Source organism: Propithecus coquereli, unplaced genomic scaffold (assembly GCF_000956105.1).
Source record: "Propithecus coquereli isolate 6110/MARCELLA unplaced genomic scaffold, Pcoq_1.0 Scaffold138, whole genome shotgun sequence".
In the NCBI taxonomy this organism is placed as follows: Eukaryota; Metazoa; Chordata; class Mammalia; order Primates; family Indriidae; genus Propithecus; species Propithecus coquereli.
Genome location: NW_012138080.1, coordinates 3,677,559 through 3,691,541, shown reverse-complemented (window position 1 = coordinate 3,691,541; position 13,983 = coordinate 3,677,559). Strand labels below are relative to the sequence as shown.

Genomic DNA, 13,983 nt, shown 5'->3' with positions numbered 1-13,983 from the left:
ACTGTGATGGGATCCTGGAACAAAAAAAAAAGGACTTTAGGATAAAACTAGTGAAATCTAAAGTGTGGAGTTTAGTTAATTGTAATGTTCCAGTGTTGGTTCCTTAGTCACAACAAATGTACCGTAGTTATAACAGATGTTAACAATGGGGGAAGTTGAGTGAGGGGTGTATGGGAATTGTCTGTTTTACCTATTCTAAAATAAAGTTTAGTTGAGAGAAACACCTTTCAGTGGAAGGGACCTGTGGAATGGCATTGTCACTCTGCTCATGGGCTTGTTTTCCCTGCCAGTTTAGTTAACCCCACAATAATGGGATATTTGTAAGAGCTAATATGTATGCTGATTGTCATTCATGTCCTGACCCCCTGAGCATAAAATAATAAAGAAACCTATGCTGGGCACCAGAAAAAGTTTTTTAGCCAGCTGTTACAACTAGTATCAATGACAGTGCGGAGGAAGTGGCATTCTTACACATTGCAGTAACATTGTAAATTAATACTGCTCAAGATCCTTAAAAATGTTATGTTCTTTTTAACTGAGTAATACCATTTTTTAGGGATTCTGGTATAAGTAAGTCATCCAATATGTGGATGCCCAGTAGCATTACTTATAATTGTGAACAGTTAAAAACTGCTCCATTAGGAAACAAATTATTATAATGCATCATTTTAAAATTACAGTAGTGAAGACTATGTAAAGTGCTTTTGACATCTATAACTTGAAAAAAGGGCCCAAATATTTGAAAAAAATTACTTATACCTAAAATAAAAATTAAAGTAAAATATATAAAAGCTGCATAGAAATACTTACAACAAAATAATTTTAAGCAATGACTGAGAATGTTTAATACAGAGAAAAGAAGAAAAATGGAGTCATAAGTGCCTCAAAATGGTTGAAGAATTGCCATACAGAAATGGAAGTAGATTTGTTTAACTATACCCAAGGACTCTTTTAAGTTATACCAAGGCACTTTTTAACAAGATGGCTTATTCTTCCAAATTAACCTTCCTACCTGTTCTTAAAGATAAACATGATTGGAAAGTTTTCTTTTTCCCTAGCAGAACTTATTTTTTATTTAAAAGCAAGTAGCTTTTAGGCTGAGTGTGGTGGCTCACGCCTCTAATCCTAGCACTCAGCCTGTAATCCTGGCACTCCGGGAGGCCAAGACAGGAGGATTGCTTGAGGTTAGGAGTTGGAGTCCAACCTGAGCAAGAGCAAGACCCCATCTCTACAAAAAATAGAAAAAATTAGCTGCGCATGGTGGCACACACCTATAGTCCCAGCTGCTTGGGGGAGGCTGAGGCAGGAAGATCGCTTGAGCCCAGGAGTTTGAGATTACAGTGAGCTATGATCTTGCCACTGCACTCTAGCCAGGGCAACAGGGCGAGACTCTGTCTCAAAGAAAAAAAAGTAGCTTTTACAGACATGAAGAGATGGTTAGGTATTTGGTAAAGCAAAGCAAAATGTTAATTGTAGAATCTAGGTGGTAGATCCATAGGTCTTCAGTACAGTTTTTTCAACCTTTTAGTGTACTCAAATTTTCTTAATAAAATGTTAGGGTAAAAAGTATATAACTTACTGAATGACTTTTTTAAATCACAAATTGTGTTTCTCAATTGCACTTATATACAAAAACTGATCAGGATAACACCTACTTGCCAAATTTTTGCATTTGAAACACATACCAAACTGAGCCTAAACAATCAGAATAGTATATAGGTAAAGAAATATGTAGAAAATGGAGTATCATGCACAAATGAAGTTTAATTTGAAAATAAACTACAATTTTAGAAACCCTAACTATTTGCTTTGACAATACAGTAGAAGTTATCAAATTATAGATAAATTACTGGGTGACAGAACCAGTAGGTATATTGAAAAGAGCCTAAACTCAGGCATTAGAGAGTTTTGAGGAAGCAAATGTCGTTAGGAGCACTAGCTCATGAGTTTGACAGTTCAGATTTGAATCCCAGCTCTGCTACTAACTATGTAATCATAGGTAGTCTTACTATTTTAAGCCTGAGTGAAAATGGGGATAAATAAAAGCAGTGCCTGCCACATAAAGTTATGATATCAAATAGTATACATTCAATAAATGTTAGCAATTAATATTATTGTTATTACTGTTATTGTTTTACCATTATCATTATCATCTTCATCATCATTGTTTCTCAGGGCCTAATCTAGGCTTCACCTCTTTATCTGTGTGACTTTGGTCTTTGCTTCTCCAAGATTCAGATTTTTCAATGTAACATCACCCACCTCCAGGATCATTGTGAGGATTAAATGAGATATTTATAAAGCACCTAGCTTAGTGTTTGTCTCATAGTACTTTTATAAGAGGACTCAACCAATATGTCATTACCTCTCAGAATTATAATACAGGCTTAATAACAGTTTTCAGTTATGTTGGAGGAGGGATTCTTTCTTTGAGTGTATGTTTAGCCTTAGAAGACTTTAAAAGATTTTCCAAAGTTAATGTTCTATAATTAGCATATATATAATCTTAATATAATACAAAGGACTTTTATATAGATCCCATTCTATCTTTAGAACTGAAGTATATTTTACCATTATCTATAAATTATTACAAAATAATTTATCATTTTTTAAGTAAGAAGAAAACTAAGACCATAAAACATTAGATGGTTTGATCATGTCAGGCACCTTTTGATATGTCTTCTGGCTCTAAATGCTGTGTTCCCTCTCTTAAATCATACTACTTCCTGAGAAGAAATAAATGATAAAGTAAGTGGGAAAATTCTACATTTTGGGAATACTAAACAAAAAAGATTTAAAAACTGTTTCTGCTAATGGCAATTATTGTCACCACTTAATAGTGGCAGAATGGAAGGTGTCTATTTCTGTCACCCCTTAGGATCTTTCTGTGGAGTCAAGGGTAAAGCAGAAAGATATCAAAAGAGATGTTCATGTCCCTTAATTTTTATGAATTTTAGTTATTAAAGGAAAGAGTGGCTTTGTGTTTAATGACTGCTCTTCAGTCTATTTTATATATTATAAGGATCTGACAGTTTTGTTTTACATTTTATAGCTGCAGCTTATCTTCTGGTGTCCCTTATACCAAGCAATTCATTCCGCCAGATGTTCCGGTCAACAAGGTCTTTGCACATCCCAACCCGTGACCTTCCACTCAGTCCAGACACAACCGTAGTCCTACATCAGGTCTACAACGTGCTCCTTGGTTTGCTCTCAAGAGCCAAACTTTATGTTGATGCTGCTGTTCATGGCACTACAAAGCTAGTGCCCTATTTTAGCTTTATGACTTACTGTTTAATTTCCAAAACTGAGAAGCTGATGTTTTCCACATATTTCATGGATTTGTGGAACCTTTTCCAGCCTAAACTGTCTGAGCCAGCAATAGCTACAAATCACAATAAACAGGCTTTGCTTTCATTTTGGTACAATGTGTGTGCTGACTGTCCAGAGAATATCCGCCTTATTGTTCAGAACCCAGTGGTAACCAAGAACATTGCCTTCAATTACATCCTTGCTGACCATGATGATCAGGATGTGGTGCTTTTTAACCGTGGGATGCTGCCTGCCTACTATGGCATTCTGAGGCTCTGCTGTGAGCAGTCTCCTGCATTCACACGACAACTGGCTTCTCACCAGAACATCCAGTGGGCCTTTAAGAATCTTACACCACATGCCAGCCAATACCCTGGAGTGAGTAAAATTGATACTCTTATATCTGTGTCCTCAAATTGATTGGAAATACCTGTTTTTCCTCCTTATGGAAAGTGGTGGCAAAATATAGAAGAGTAGTCTAACTCTAACCATTCTTTCTTAAGGACTTAATGTATATTTGTTTTCTTGAATACACATATAAAATGTTATATTGTTATAAAATTGATAAGTATTCTTAGGTTGAAGTTAAAATTTTATCTCTAATAGAACTTATCTATTTCAATTTGTGGTTCTGTAAATATCTTCCATGTGTGCCTAATGAAGAATCTCAACTTTGTGATACAGTTTTAAGGACATGAGTACTTCACTATTTAAAAATTAGGTACTCATTATTAAAATCTACATGTCATGCTAAGCTGTGAGCTAGCCAGTATTTTATCTTAAACTAGTAGTATTCCCTAGTATTGTTTCTCAAGCTGTATCCAAAAGAATAAAATGGTTAAGAGATCTGTCAAGGTACAAGTATATGCAGTCTGTCCCTTTTTCTCTGGAGACTACTTATAGGTTTCATATTAAATTTTTTTCCTCTATGTATATTACTTTTCTTTCTTTCCTTTTTTTTTTTTTTTTTTTTGTTGTTGTTGGAGACTGTGTCTCACTCTGTCACCCAGGCTGGAGTACAGTGGTGCAATCATAGCTCACTGGCTCAAGCATTCCTCCCACTTCAGCCTTCCAAGTAGCTAGGACTACAGACTACAGGCATAAACCACAACACTCAGCTAAATTTTTTATTTTTATTTTTTTTTAGAGGCAGGGTCTCGCTATGTTGCCCAGGCTGGTCTCAAACTCCTGGCCTCAAGCGATGTTCCTGCCTCAGCCTCCCAGAGTGCTGGGATTACAGGTGTGAGCCACCATACCCAGCCCCTTGATACTACTTTTCACTGTTGCTTCTTAATCTGTTGTAAACTGTCCTATAGACAGTCTGTCCTTTATAGACTAAACTCTCCTTCGTAGATGATGTGGTGAATTGTTTAGAATCTCTCACTCAGAAAGAATAACCTAATGTCCACTCAACAAAATTATTTAATGGAGTGCCTATAAAGTAGGAAAGAGAATAAGTGTATTAAGTATCAAGAACTTCAAAACCAAGGCTGTAAAAATACAGAGTCTTTTTGACTTCACAGGAGTCAAAACAGGATTTATTAAGTTTCAGTGAATTTATCTCTATCATATTCACATGAGTAATATTTGATGTAGTTACTAAATGTGATGTGCAGAGTTAGATATGTCTTCAGTGAATACTAGGTGAATTAGAATGCACATCCCCCTATGTTGTTTCTTGCCCTTAAAATCACTGAAATGTAATGTCCTTTATTTTAGAATGTATCTATTGGAAATTTTCATGAAAATGGTGCTTACATCAATTTTTTCTATGAAACATATGAAGCCAGAGGTTTCAGTTCATTGACAAGTGTGTGTTTGAAGAGCAAACCTTTCCTAACACGCACATAAGCAAATGTCTATAAGATCACAGCTAGTGATTTTACTAAAATGTTAATTTCCACATTTCGTCCATCAGGAACTTGAACATCAGCTTAGAAAGGTCTAATGTTGGCACAAAGGATTATCTCAGAAAAAGTATTATTAATAATCAAGTATAATTTAGACATTTAAAATTTTTGTGACAAAGTAATGATTTCACATTTATTAAAGAAAAGGGAGCAGGGGATTTGCGTGGCACGTCTCTGGACACACATTTGAAGTTACAGAACTAATGCTTTAAACGGTATCAAGACTAAAAGTGAACTATATTTACTTGTAGTTTTTAATCTTTTTGAACTTTTAATTGAAGATTTGATTTTTTTAATGCATAATATATTAAATTTTTTAAGTAGAATTTATTACTAAGTTTATAACTATTCATGAATAGTAATGTAATCTAACTTGTTTGTATAATTTTGAGTTGGCTAATGAGCATAATATTCAGAAATGAGAAGCAGATGTTCTAAAATGCTCTAGGGTTAAAAGATCATCATATTGCTTATTTGCCTTTTTAGGCAGTGGAAGAACTGTTTAACCTGATGCAGCTGTTTATAGCTCAGAGGCCAGATATGAGAGAAGAATTAGAAGATATTAAACAATTTAAGAAAACAACCATAAGTTGTTATTTACGTTGCTTAGATGGCCGCTCCTGCTGGACTACTTTAATAAGGTAAAAAGATGTTTTCTGGTGTATTTTCTTTTGTTTTTCAAGTGAAGTGATGGGGACCATCATTTTGACTTTAAAAGTGAAATAACTGGCTGGGTGTTAGGGCTCACACATGTAATCCCAGCACTTTGGGAGGCCAAGGCAGGAGGATTGCTGGAGCCCAGGAGTTTGAGATCAGCCTGAGCAACATAGACCCTGTCTCTAAGAAAAAAAAAATGTAAAAAAAAATTAGCTGGACGTGGTGGCACACGCCTGTAGTCACAGCTACTCAGGAGGCTGAGACAGGAGGATTGCTCGAGCCCAGGAGTTCGAGGCTGCAGTGAGCTGTAATCATGGCCACTGCACTCCCGCCTGGGCAACGATTTTACTTATGTTTATTTTTTTCATAACCTAAGTTTTCTGTTCTCATTCAGAGTTCTCAAACTGGATTTTATGTATTCTTTTAGTGCCTTCAGAATACTATTAGAATCTGATGAAGACAGACTTCTTGTTGTATTTAATCGAGGGTTGATCCTAATGACTGAGGTAAATATTTTATTATATTTTACTGTGGATTTATTTCATTTCAGTGTTCTTACCAAGACTTCTTGTTTTATGGACATTTAGAGTTTATGGTAGAATGTTTTACAGGTGACAGGACTATAATTATATAGATCAGTAAATGTGAATTTATATTCCAGGAATAATTAGGTCATAATTTTTAGGGTGCTGGTTTATTTTTCCACAGTAATTCCATACCTTTCCCCTCATTTTGTATTTAGAAGCAACCATTAGAAATAGACTAGTTTTAGTCATTTCATTTGCAAGGAAACAAATTTCATATGATTTAATCAAGAGCAAACAGTTTCCCAAGAGTCCACTTATTTGACAGAGTACAGAAACTGAGATTAGCATCATCAGAGGAAGCCAGTGAGACTTTTTAATTGGTTAAAATCGAGCCATTCGTTCTTCCCGTAATTCTTGAACATCCACAAGTGTGACATGGCTTTAAAGCCACCAGACAATGGAAATAAAAGAGTACATGCCAAGAGTACCGTAAGAATTAAAAGGTAAAAGAGTTTTTTCAGTTAATGATAGGCATAGAACATGTTTGAAACTGCACTTTGAAGAATTTGGACTTGCTAAGGTAAGTGGGAGAGCATTTAGATAAATGACTTCATAAGCAGTGAAAGAAAGTATTGGAGGAATGCCAAGTATTTCTGTTTGGCTAAAAACAACAAACAAAAAAAGGTACATAAAGAGGAGTAGTGAGAATTTCATTCTTTCATTGAACAGATGTTTGAATGTCTACTCTGTGCCAGGCATTGTGCTAGGCACTGGGGATATAGCAGTGAACAAGACATACATGTTTCCTGTCCTCACAGCTTACAGGTTAAATTCTGTGCAAGTACATTGTTCAGATTGTGTACTGCCACAGATTCTAAGCTAAGAATTTTGACCTTTGAACTGTGAATTGTATCTACAATGGTAAACTGATTCAAGAGATTAGAAGGATGCTTAATTGTAAAATGAAATAGTGAAAAAACCAAGGGCTCAATTAAGCTAATACAGTTACAGGAATGAAGATTTAACAAGCCAATATAATTAAGGAATTAAATTCTTCCTACCTTTTGGAGCTCTTTTATCTCTTTCAGGCCTACTGTTTTGAGTATGGCTGACAACCATTTCACCATTGTTTTTATACAGAGGCCCTGAGAAATTAGTTAAAGCAGTTGCCTATATTCTCCCTAATCTTCCTGTTGTTGCCTGATGCTTTGTAATTTCTAAGGCTTGCAATTTTAGAGCAAATACTGGGGGTGGGGAAGTGATTAAACAAATTATTTATTCAGACTAGAATATATACACAAAATAGCAGAGCTCTGAAGGTGAGGACTTAAAAGGAGCTGAATGGGGGGACTTGACTTTTAGATAGAAAACAGATAAATTTGCTTTGGGCACATACATACCCACATACAGAGTCCAAAAACATCTATCATAGGGGATGAGCACTACCATTTTGTGGCTCAGAGGTAAAAATGAAATTAAGTCTTTAATTTTTTTTAAATCACTTGTAGTCTTTCAACACTTTGCACATGATGTATCATGAAGCTACAGCTTGCCATGTGACTGGAGATTTGGTAGAACTTCTGTCAATATTCCTTTCGGTTTTGAAGTCTACACGCCCATATCTTCAAAGAAAAGGTTTGGTCATTGCTACTTCTTATTTTTGTTTTGTTACTGTTAAAGAGAAAATGGTTTTTAAATCGCATACCCCAGAGAAATTGTCATTATCTCTAATTTATGCACAGGAGATGGAACCAAAGCTAACTAACCATCAGGAAATCTTTGTCATGACTTCTGATGTAATATTATAATATTCTTGTATATAATAGACAAACATGCTGTAAGTGTCAAGATTTTAGAGATTGGAAAACATTTCCAAGCACAAGTAACAAATTGGGTATTTTGTGAAGGTTGTCCAGCTGGAAACTTCATTAGATCTTTTGTAGTTTCAAGAGAAATAAATATAAAACATATCTGTTTTATGTCTCTGTAAGATAGTGTGAACTCTGAACTTCATAAACATTCCTAGAAAATAAGACATATTCATCACAGAAATATATACTTTAGGAAATCTAGCAGGTTTAACATTACTAGTCATCTCATAAAAATAATGACTTAGCTTTTACCAAAAATATTTATGTAATTAATTTGAATTTATTAGCATTAGCATTCTCTAGTTTACAACAGAAAAAAAATAAGAAAGTTTGATCTCAAATGGCATATTTATATATGCTTTTATATTTGCAGATGTGAAACAAGCACTAATCCAGTGGCAGGAGAGAATTGAATTTGCCCATAAACTATTAACTCTTCTTAATTCCTATAGTCCTCCAGAACTTAGAAATGCCTGTATAGGTAAGTTACTTGAAAAATACACCTGTGTAAAAACCTAGTAGGAGGACATTTTTGTGAGTTGTTTTGTTTGTTTTTGGTAAGATGTGAAGGTTAGGTCTATAGTGTTTGGAAAACATTTGTACTTTTTATGTGTAACTGACACTGTCTAGCAGGTCCTAAGAAAATGGAGTTCTATTTCTAAACCTGCTGATAATTACCCATATGTGTGATCATGGGCAGGTCACTTGATATATATTGGCTCTTTGACCTTAAGTTATCTCCAAGTTTCTGCAGCTCTGCAGTCCTCTGACCCTGTTTAATCAAGGTAGAATCACATAAATGTTTATGATAGAACTGACATTGTATGGAGTAGGAGTACTTACTTCACTGTAAGTTCTTTTGCCTAAATATACTTCTCAGTAGCTGTTCTTAGGTTGTGAGTATTTCACCTTTTTATTGATTGCATATTTGTAACAAAATGACAATCTGTGGCTGTTAGAAGAGACTCCCATTTTAAGTTTATGGTGGATTTTTTTACGGCCTTAAAGTCCTGATCTTTAGAGACCATAACTGTTTATTGACACTTTCTCATAATAGCATGGATAACTCTGGCTGTCATGTACAAGCAGTTAGTCTTGATGTACTGTTAATTACTGGCCTACCTTTTTTTATACTTCTCCGGAGAGAGGGGAGGGGTATATGGCCGTAACCTCTGATCACCAGAAACAGCCCGTCATCAACAGCTTTACTCTTGTGATTAGAGGATAAGAGTCAGTCCAGCCATCATCATAAACGTTAAAAGTAGATTAAGGATTATCCCTCAGATCCAAAGAACTTTGAACCTTAGGTTTCTTTCTGAGCTCTTGTGGTTGATTTTATGAAGATACATAATCAATGTGCATTAAGCATTTCCTTCACTGTACTTCTCCATGAAGCATCTCTTGGTTAAATAAAATACCTAGAAATAGTGTTTTATACTTCTGTTTACAAGTGATGGCCCTGTTGTGGTTAGTAACTCTGTTGATCCAGCTTTGATTGAGGATCAGACAGAATTTCTACCAGTGTCAGGAGCTAAAAGTTTTAGACTAATTAAATTGGTTTCGCTAAGGCAACCAGTTATAGGATTTGTGAGTTTGATAGTATCAGGTTGACATAACTCTAATTTTTTAATACTCAAATTGTGTTTTTATTTTCAGATGTCCTCAAGGAACTTGTGCTTTTGAGTCCCCATGATTTTCTTCATACTCTGGTTCCCTTTCTACAACATAACCATTGTACTTACCATCACAGTAACATACCAAGTACGTATTCATCTAGCACAGTACTTGAATATGGTTCGCATTTAATCGTTCTGCACACTGAAGCGTGGAGATTTATTTTTTCCATTTATTCTTATTGTACACTTTTAATGTCTTAGTGTCTCTTGGACCTTATTTCCCTTGTCGAGAAAATATCAAGCTAATAGGAGGGAAAAGCAATATTCGGCCTCCGCGCCCTGAACTCAATATGTGCCTCTTGCCCACAATGGTGGAAACCAGTAAGGTATGTTGGGATGCCAGGAAAATCATGTTTCTGTAGTACAAAGTAATTTAAAATTTCACCCCTGGCAGTTATGAGTAGATTAGACATAAGTGACCATTTTGTGGATTCTAAGAAGATTAGACTTATTTGGACTTTTTCCTTTTAGTGCTCTGAAATGTTGGTTGAATATTTGCAAAATCAACAATAAGCACAAGTAGTAAGTTTTTTTTCCCCCTCAAAAATTACCTTAATAGTAAGCTTTAGTATTTGTCACTAGGCTAAATTATAACTGGGTCATATATCTAAATCTGAAAAGTCAAGTTAGGTACTTACTGTTTTTAAATTTGGCCATATAATCAATGACTTCTTATATTGCCCTTAAATTGGATTCCTTTGAACTAAGCATAATATCACTGATTGATAGATTTATCATCATATTTAGTCTGGTTCCTGTCCTTTAACACTTATTCTAAAATAATGTCAGTTCTAAATTATAGAGACAAGGTACACTGACACAGGATAATTTATCTTAGCTTCAACATTTTTTAAGTAGTTTTCCCCTTTATCTTTCTTTACCTACACTTCATTCACACACTGCCTTGCCCACCATCCATTTATCTTAAGTATATTTGAAAAGTTCTTACAAGATAAAATATTAAAAATAATTAACATTCTAGTAACCATTACAGAAATAATTTGAAATCTATTTCAAAAATCAAATTAAATTCATTCTTCTTGATGATATGGCTACAGAATTAAAGTGTCAAATTTTAAAATCCTACAGTAATTTTACTTTATTAAAGTATATAGAAATAATGGGTAATTTTAATTTATAGCATTTGCACACTGAAAATAAGATCTTAACATTACTGGAAATTTGGATTTTAAAACTAGGTTCTTATAGAATTTAAAGATTTAATCAGCTTTTTAGTTAAACTTATTACATTTGCACAAAATATGCTCTTTATTATACAATTTAAGTGCAACCATTTTATCATCTTTAACCTTCAGGGCAAAGATGACGTTTATGATCGTATGCTGCTAGACTACTTCTTTTCTTATCATCAATTCATCCATCTATTATGCCGAGTTGCAATCAACTGTGAAAAATTTACTGAAACATTAGTTAAGCTGAGTAAGTATAAAAGATGAGCAGTAAATTCCACTGAATTATTTTAAGCCCCTAGCCATTCAGGAAGGGGAGAAAAAATATGAGACAATCCTTTTTTTCTTTTTTAAAGTGAATGTTTAAAAATATTAATTAGTATTCTTGGGAACATTTTAATTTTTATTAAGAAAACACCAACTTACTGGTTTCCATTGAATAGTTCTGCCCAGAGTTTCAGCTGGCCTATATATAAAGGAGTGTGGAGTAGGGCTGATTGATCGCTTTTGTACATAGAAGCCCAAGTCTTCCACCATCTGCCCAGCAGAATTTGAAAACAAAAAAACAAAACAAAAAAACTGCTCTGCTTAGGGAGGCAGGCTTAGAGGTGGACTTCCCCAGCCCTGATCTCGAGGGTAAGATGAGATCTATAGTGCCAGCTGTGCTTTGGAGCTGGCAATGCCAAGAGCAAACTGAGTGGGCTTGCCAGTGTGAAGCAGAGGTGCATATGTGAGTAATTAGGAGGTAAGTCTCGTGAAATAGATGAGTGAGAAGAATAGAAATCTGTAAAGGGAGAGTATAAGAAATAGAAAACAAAATCAGTAAATTATGCGAGGGAGAAAAAACTTGAGTATCTTGACAGTAATATTGTCTCTACAAGGACGTGCCTGAGAGTTGTTAGGGAACTGCTCCCTTCGGGTGACCTTCCTTTAGCTGATAAGTCTTAGAAGACATGTAGCTCTCCTCTAGGTGTCCCCTATCTCAGGACATCCAGAGTTCCAGGCCTCTGTGTCCTCTTTCTTGACTTCATTAGGGATGGCCCAGAATCCTCTCCGGTGTTAGTAGTTTTGTTTTAGAGGGTGAGAAGTGAAATACTCAATGAAACCACCACCCAGATCAAGAAATAGAATATAACTATACTCTAGAAGTCCCCCTTGTGCTCCTTCTCAATCATAACCCTCTCCTTCCCAAGGAAAACGTTTCGATCCATTCTAGGTAGGGGGTAGGGCAAAAGATGTGACCCTACCTTAGATTTCACAATCTAAGAAGAAGGAAGTGATAACAGCTGTCAGGGATAATTCCTCTTCGGAAAAACCATCTTATTGGTAAGTGATTAGAGCATCTTCAGATTTGAAGGGTTGTTCCTTCCACCTGTTACATATGTGTGTGGCTGAAATGCCAAGATGTGGGGGATGAGGATATGCTCAAATTGGCTGTTTTAGAATTATACACTGGGGTCATGGCACTTGGAAAAAGGCCAAAACCTAGCAGTGACCATGATCAAGTGTAAGAAAACATCCAGGAGTTCTAGTAGTACAGCCTTGCTCCCATATAAGGAAGGGGACTTACAAGATGCTAACCTTTTTAAAAGTTCTTGGTAATTTTATTCATATGATTTATACTGAGAGTTATGTGAGGAACTATTCTAGCAACTTGGACAGCTTCGACTAAATAATGAATGTTCTACCCTCTTTTGGATTGTCTTCCTTTGTCTACACAAATGCACATTTTCAGGGAAGTTAAACATGGAGGGGGAGAAAGGGAAAGGATGTTCACCTAACTGTCACATTAGCCGAATCAGCTTTCATGATATTTTGTACTCAGATCACTCTTACAGCCATGACTGTCAATGCTGCCTCATAGCGTTTAGTTCTGTATATTAGCATTGTTCTACAGAACTTTCTGCAGGGATGGAAATGCTCTTTAACTGCACCACCATCCACAACATGATAGTCACTAGCTATTTGTGAGTATAGAGAACTTGAAATGTTACTAAGGAACTGAATTTTTATTTTAAATTTAACCAAAAAGCCAAATGTAGCTAGTGGCACAGCACTAAATATAAACCAATACTTTCACAAATTGAGCAGAAAAAGAGATTTTTTCTTGGTTATATCTTAGTATAGAAAATTGGACATTGTCTTGAATATGAGGTTAGATAAAGAACTAAAAAAAATTCTGAAAAAGAATAATAATAAGAGGGACTAGCACTGCTGATTTGTAAAATACTTACTAAAGGTACAGTAATTTATTTTACTTTTGGACTTTAATACATATATAGAGATCACAACTCAAAAAAGTACACAAGATAACACTCAGAGATCTGTCCCCCACCATTTTTATTCATTTTTTGTTTATCCTTTTTTCTTTTTTGCAAATATAGGTGTATTTTCTCCCCTTTCTTACACAAAAGTAAACTATAATGATTAAAAACCATGTGGTACAGGTACAGAAATACATAGACGGAACAGTGGACAAACAGCCCCAACAAACATAAGGATACATGAGGATCTGGTAGGTAATAAAGATGACATCAAATTTGAGAATAGGTGGTATTGAGGTTAGCTCTCTGGGGACAAAAGTCTTTAATATGTACTTTACTCCTTAGACCAAAATTAATTCCAGGAGGATTAAAAATTTTGAGATATTAAACAAAAACGTGATCTTAGGAAATACCACCGTGGGATTTGAAAGACCACGTTAAGCAGACCACAAAACCCAGAAACAATAAAATAAGAGGTTGAGGCCAGGTGCAGTGGCTCACACCTGTAATCCCAGCACTTCGGGAGGCTGAGGTGGGAGGATCGCTTGTGGCCAGGAGTTGGGAGGCCAGTCTGGGCAA

At 35.3% G+C, this 13,983-nt stretch overlaps 1 protein-coding gene across 1 annotated transcript in view; it reads left to right on the top strand.

Annotated features, from left to right (window-relative positions):
• The window catches only part of USP34 (ubiquitin specific peptidase 34), a 245,992-nt gene that overhangs the window by 222,003 nt on the left and 10,006 nt on the right, over positions 1 to 13,983 (top strand). The window contains exons 69-76 of the mRNA XM_012639191.1: positions 3,053 to 3,687; positions 5,706 to 5,860; positions 6,304 to 6,382; positions 7,912 to 8,038; positions 8,648 to 8,755; positions 9,931 to 10,035; positions 10,152 to 10,276; positions 11,267 to 11,390. Of these exons, the coding sequence (XP_012494645.1) occupies positions 3,053 to 3,687; positions 5,706 to 5,860; positions 6,304 to 6,382; positions 7,912 to 8,038; positions 8,648 to 8,755; positions 9,931 to 10,035; positions 10,152 to 10,276; positions 11,267 to 11,390 (1,458 nt within the window). The remainder of the gene's footprint in view (positions 1 to 3,052; positions 3,688 to 5,705; positions 5,861 to 6,303; positions 6,383 to 7,911; positions 8,039 to 8,647; positions 8,756 to 9,930; positions 10,036 to 10,151; positions 10,277 to 11,266; positions 11,391 to 13,983) is intronic.